General features: G+C 42.8%; 1 protein-coding gene across 2 annotated transcripts in view; it reads left to right on the top strand.

Annotated features, from left to right (window-relative positions):
- Window positions 1-2,013, top strand: part of PPP1CC (protein phosphatase 1, catalytic subunit, gamma isozyme) — a 36,727-nt gene extending 34,714 nt beyond the window's left edge. The window contains exon 8 of one of the 2 annotated variants that reach the window (XM_008582444.1): window positions 1,763-2,013. In XM_008582444.1, coding sequence (XP_008580666.1) covers window positions 1,763-1,769 — 7 coding nt within the window. In that variant the 3' untranslated portion in view covers window positions 1,770-2,013. The remainder of the gene's footprint in view (window positions 1-1,762) is intronic. The other variant, XM_008582445.1, reaches the window with a different exon arrangement.
- Window positions 2,014-6,207: the final 4,194 nt, after the last annotated feature.

A 6,207-nucleotide genomic window follows, 5' to 3' on the forward strand; every position in this document is an offset into this window, starting at 1 on the left:
CTTTTTTTTTTTTTTTTTTTTTTTGGTGGCTGGCCTGTATGGAATTATAAACCTGTGACCTTGGTTTTATAAGGCTGCACTCTAACCCACTGAGCTAAGCAGCCAGCCCTTGTTCTGGCTTTTGAATTGTATTTATGTAGTAGATACTATTCATGCATGTAGTTAAAAAATTTTTTTTCTGAAGGTAGAAAAGGATATACAGTGGAAGATCCCCTAAGCCCCAGTTTTCTTCCCCAGAGACAATTTACAGTCCTGTTTATTTATAAGGGTAAATGTTGATCCTTTTTTCCTTACACACTAATTTTTTACACACCTCTACATCTTGATTTAGGCAAGTATATCAACCTATACTAAGATTATTCTATATTATGTATACATACTGCTGCCTTATTCTTTTTAAGAGCTACACAGTATTGCTTTGTATGGTTTTACCATAATTTATTTAACCAGCCCCATACGGATGGCCGTTCACCCTCCTTTGCTACTGTAAGTAATGCCATAATAAATATCCTGGCCCATACTTAGGTGTACACATGTTTAGTTCAAGTGCTATCTGTTGAATAAATTCCATGAAGTCAAATTGCTGATCACAGTGGGCAGTCCACTTTTTTTTAACTTTTCATTCTGAAAAAAATTCAAATATATAAGCAAATAGAAGAATTTGAAGTCCCATGTCCCCATTGCTCAGCTTCAACAGTCATCAATTCAGAGCTGAACTTGTGTCCTCTCCACTTCCCTGGTGCGGTTATTTTGAAGTAAGTCTTAAATATCATTATAAGTAGTTCAGTTTCTCTCTACAAGATGATGATTTAAAAACTAATACCACTGTCACACCTAATATCTAGTCGGTTTTCAAATTTCCTAGGTAGATTTATTTAAAATTTTTTTATAGTTCGAATGAGGATCCAAATAAGGTCCATACATAAAGTAAGGTTGATAGGTCTTTTATTTATTTATTTTTTTAAAAAGACCAGTAAGGGGATCTTAACCCTTGACTTGGAGTTGTCAGCACCACGCTCTCCCAAGTGAGCCACAGGCCGGTCCTTGATAGGTCTTTTATTTATTTATTTTTTTAAAAAGACCAGTAAGGGGATCTTAACCCTTGACTTGGAGTTGTCAGCACCACGCTCTCCCAAGTGAGCTAATCCTATGTAGGGATCCTAACCTGTGGTGTTGGTGTTATCAGCACCACACTCTCCCAAGTGAGCCACAGGCCGGTCCTTGATAGGTCTTTTAAACCTGGTTCTAAGTGTTTGATTCATTCTGGCTGTTGCACCCCCCTCTAAACGTTATGTTTTCTTTAAATCAATAGTTAAATCTGTAGATTTGATCAGATGCAGGTTCCATTTGGGAGTGGCAATATTTTATAAGTGGGGTTCTTCTGAAAGGGACCTTAGCCAGAAAAACAAGCATCTTTGGGGTAACTAAGACCAAGAGAATGTTTTAGTCAGCCCTTGGGAACTGATAATTATCAATTCCTTGAGGTTAGCAGAAGAATTAAGAGACTGCTGGGAGATGAAGTCACCGCCTCTTATGTTGATTGACTTCAGAGGAGGTATACCTGCAATTAAGGACTGAAACTAAGTTTCTTGTTTTTCTTACCTCTAATTAGCTGCAAACAAGAGGAGAGAGGCAAGACAACCTAGCTGGTTGTAAACTCCCCCTCTTACTTAAAGGAAAACTGCATCCACATTAATTAGAAATCCAAGTCAGGTATTTTTATGATGTTTGACTAAGGTTATTATCCTTGAACTCTCCCTAGGAGATAAGGACTGCAACCTCGAGGTAACATCAAGGACTTGAAGCTGAACACAGACTCTGATGCTGAAGTTTCCAATCCATCATGGAACCCCGACATTTGACTCAGACCATCTGCTGCTCCCAGATCACCCCCCTCCCCCTCCCTTTTTTTTTTCTTCAGAACAAAGACCTTTATCTCATCTTCCTACCTCTTCCCCTTTATAAGCCTCAGGACAGGCATCAGAAGGTGGTATGATTTTAGCCTGGTCATCCCCCAGATGCCGGTTATCTGAATAAACCTAATCCTTGCACCAGCTTCTGGACTTTCGAGTCATTTGTTTAATGTGAGAGGGCAAGCCAAGCCTTGTCTGGCGGTAACAAATTGGTCGAGCCAGCCAGGAATGCCCCCTTAGTGGTCAGGACTTTCTCCCGAATCCCAATGGCTGGAGCAATTGCCTGCGGAACCACGCCAGGCTAATCCAGTGATGTTTTTGGAGATTGTCCTGGGCTGTCAAGGGGGGCCTTGTTGCCCTTGGTAAGCAAGCCCTACAATGGAGATTTGGGGACTTTCCTAAATGGCCGCCAGGATCCTTTTAACCCTGAGGATTCTCCTGTTCTTCCCACCGTGTGCTGGCTGCCAGTTTTTGCCTGGTCTGTCAGTGACACTTCCATTAGGAGGCACGTACCATCTGGTTGTCTTTCAGTGTGTGTGAAGCCAGCAACTCTTGATCCCATTGGTACGCTAGGGATTGCAAAATGTCCAAACTCTATCATACCTACCATTCCTTCATTGTGTCATCCCTTCTTCATTTGCTAACTAGAACAGTTCTATACAGAGAGAGTTCCCTTCATCTGCTACTTGATTACTCTGAGTTGGTTTCCTAGCATCTTCTCAAAGGTGGCCACTGAGTTAGGACTGTTTTGTGTTGCTCTGTCTCAGTATCATTGTGAACTTGTGCGTTTCTGTGTATTTGAAATGCTTCAGTCCCTTGGAATTCATACTCTTGTTGGTGCTGACATTTCACCATCCTTAGCCAGTCAGTGCCTCTTCAGGTTGCTTCATGTTTCTGTTTTTTAACCCTTCTGTGGCCTTTTGACATGACCATAGTAGTCAGTTTCCTTTCTTTCTGCTCCAAGGACATGTTCTAGGTTTGAACTTTTCTTTGTTTCCCTGGAGAGCCAGGATTCCTCTTAGTGGGAAATGGCTTTAGTTTTGGGTATTGGGGGTGGGTGTTTATTATCATAGTTGTTTGTTTCTAGGCCTTTTTAATAAACAAAGTTAGGAAATATATATTTTTAAGAGACAATAAATCATTAGTTCATTCTTATATTTTCAATGAAAATTTAAGATTACACTTTTTTTGGAGCTGGCCTATATATGGGGATCTATACCCATGACCTTGGGGTTACAAAGCTGCACTCTAACCAACTGAGCTAACTGGCCAGCCTGTACACAGTTTTTACTTCTTTGATTTTATATTTATATCTCTTATAGTGAAAAATCTTAGTTCCCAGTAACATTAACATAATTATTTGCTTCATCTTATATTATATGTAATAGTTTCAGAAGAATAATATAAATATTAATGTGATAAATAAATGAAATATAATAAAAAAATAAAATCTAATTTTTGGGGGGAGTTCTTTGTGTCCTTATAGTGCTTTTTACCCTACTTGCACAAATTACTGTGTTTTAAAGTCGCCTGAAATAATTCTTCTCAATGGGATTATGCCAAAACAGTGAGGCTCATTTGTCTTATCTTCCTTCTTTTTTTTTTTTTTTTTTTAAAGATGACCGGTAAGGGGATCTTAACCCTTGACTTGGTGTTGTCAGCACCACACTCACCCAGTGAGCTAACCGGCCATCCCTATATGGGATCCGAACCCGTGGCCTTGGTGTTATCAGCACCGCACTCTCCCGAGTGAGCCACAGGCCGGCCCCCTTATCTTCCTTCTTTAAATTTACATTTAATTTTGCCTTAGTACTTCAGTGTGTAACATTTACATCTTTCCAAAGTCAAATATACAAAGCAAGGTATATTCAGAGAAATCTGGCTTCCCTCCCTGCCCTCTCTACCCTGTCAGCACCTCACCCTGTTTCTGTATACTGGGGGGGGCTTTAGTAGAAGTAGATAAGTGTTCTTAGACCCCTTTCTCCTGGAGAATGGAGGCATATCAGTTGCACTTGCTCCCCACCTTGCATGTTTCCTTAACAGTTTATCTTGAAGGCCATTCCACAGCTGTGTTTGTGTTCCTCTTGCCCTTTTCCAGCTCCATGTTCCTCCCAGGCGGGATGTTACACAGTTTATTCAGCCAGTTCCCTATCGGTGGACATCGAGGCAGTTTCTAAAAGCCTGTACCCTCTAGTAGTGCTGCAGTGAGGAACTCACACGAACGTCTTTTCCTGTCACTGTGTCTTTGAGATAGTAGGTAGGCCTCCTCCAAGGGTAATTGTACTTATATATGCATTTTTTTTTAATAGTTTGACATATTAACTTGGTCTCCTGCCTTCCAAAGGGATCATTGCCCGCCTCCCACCAACAGCGTTTGAGACTAGACTGGTTCATTTGAAATGCTCATTTGCAAGCGTCCAGCTCAGTGTCCCTGTGTGTTACAGATGTCCTTGCTTGACCTCTTGGGCCCCTGATTAGTACCGTGCTCACAGACCATAGACTCGGGGCCCAGGGGAGGGAAGGGAGGGAGGGCTGTACTGACTTAGAACAGAAACCAGGCCATTTTGACCCAAGTCTTCCTTGGTCTTACGTTTCTTCTGTGTTCTTCCAGATTGTTTCTTTGCATTCATGAGCATACATAGGTGTACTTGTGAGTGTGTACATGTCCGGATGTGTCACAGACTTGTCAATAAGTTCCTTTCCATTACAGGTCAGCACACTCAGTTCCTTTCTTCAGAGACATATTTATTAAGTGGCCAACATGTCCTCAGTGGACATTAGAGGTTCCAGAGCAGATTCTTTACCCTTTGGGGCCTCAGGGTTATTTCCGTGAGATTGAAACTAGAAATGCTTGGAAAACAACAAGGCCTCCCTAACAGGTGATCTGGGTGGGAGATGCAGGATGGAGAAGCCCATGAAAATGTATAGGGAAGAGAGGTGCAGAGAACCGTTGAAGTCTGCTGCCGCCGATTCAGAGCTCCATGTGAAGTAGTATTTGATGTGTTCCTGGGCTCACACATCCCTTTTCCATTCAGATCTACTTTGGGAAGCTCTGTTGCCTGCATGTAAATAGTCCCTAAGGTTAGACATAGGTAATCCAAGCAGGTTGTTATGGACATTTTGGACAGTACAGTGGCCTCCCTAACTTGCACCCCACCCTCTCCTGGTGTGTAGGGCCAGAGATTGGGTGTAATTAATCCTACTACTCCTTGACACAGAGATTGGTTTTGAGATAGGAAGCCCAGCCCAAGCCACCTTGCACATATTACCCTGGCCGGAGTGTTGTCAGGGATAGAAAGGCAACCCAGGTTGGTCCAATGAGAAGGAAGCCCAGGACCATTCTTTGATGGGTGGAGGTGGGGAGCAGAAGGCCTCTCCTCTGGGAGTTGTCGTATGCTAACGTGAAGCCTAGAACTACAACATTTTGCAACAAAGAGGCAAACTAGTCTGAGGACAAAAATCAACCCAAGGAAATAGGGCGGAGAGAACAGAAAAAGCCCAGAGCTTTGATCAGGCCATACCTGAAACCTCTCCTGCCACTGGACTAGTTCAGTTAGGTGGCAGGTAAGGTTTCTTCATTATTTCAGTCAGTTTGAATTGTTTTCTGTTACTTGCAACCAAAATGGGCATCCGGATTTTCTATCCATTTATTGCAGTGATAGAAACCAAAAAAGCAGCTTCTCAATAGAATGGCTTAAAGTTGCTACCAAATACCAACAGTTGTATCATTCAAGGACCTGGGGTTCTTCAGGAAAAGCCTTCACAAATCACCTTTTTGCTCCATCCCAGCCCACACCTGGTGACAAGCTAGGAACAGTTGTATGAGAGGATTTTTTTTTTTTTTTTAATGACCGGTAAGGGGATCTTAACCCTTGACTTGGTGTTGTCAGCACCACGCTCTCCCAAGTGAGCTAACCGGCCATCCCTATATAGGGATCTGAACCCGTGGCTTTGTTATCAGCACCACACTCTCCCAAGTGAGCCACAGGCCAGCCCTAGAGGATGGTTTTAATGTGCTCCTGACCCCACTACTTCCTTCTCCAGCAGCTGGAATTAACCAGCAGAGGAGTGAATTCCCTGAGTCCTTCCCCACATTGAGAGAAGGGCACTGAGCCCCTGTATGGGCAGTTGCTTTTGTAATCCCTCCTGGGGAGCAGTAATGGCCTACAGTTAGGGAGTGCAGAGAAGAAATGGTATTGCCAGCACCAGCTCAAGAAACTGGACCTCACTGGCCAGAGCCCAAGAAAAGACCCAGCAAGTGCTGGGTCAGGCACATGTTCTGTTTGGTGCAAAG

Source organism: Galeopterus variegatus, unplaced genomic scaffold (genome assembly GCF_000696425.1).
Source record: "Galeopterus variegatus unplaced genomic scaffold, G_variegatus-3.0.2 Scaffold2616, whole genome shotgun sequence".
Lineage (NCBI taxonomy): Eukaryota > Metazoa > Chordata > Mammalia > Dermoptera > Cynocephalidae > Galeopterus > Galeopterus variegatus.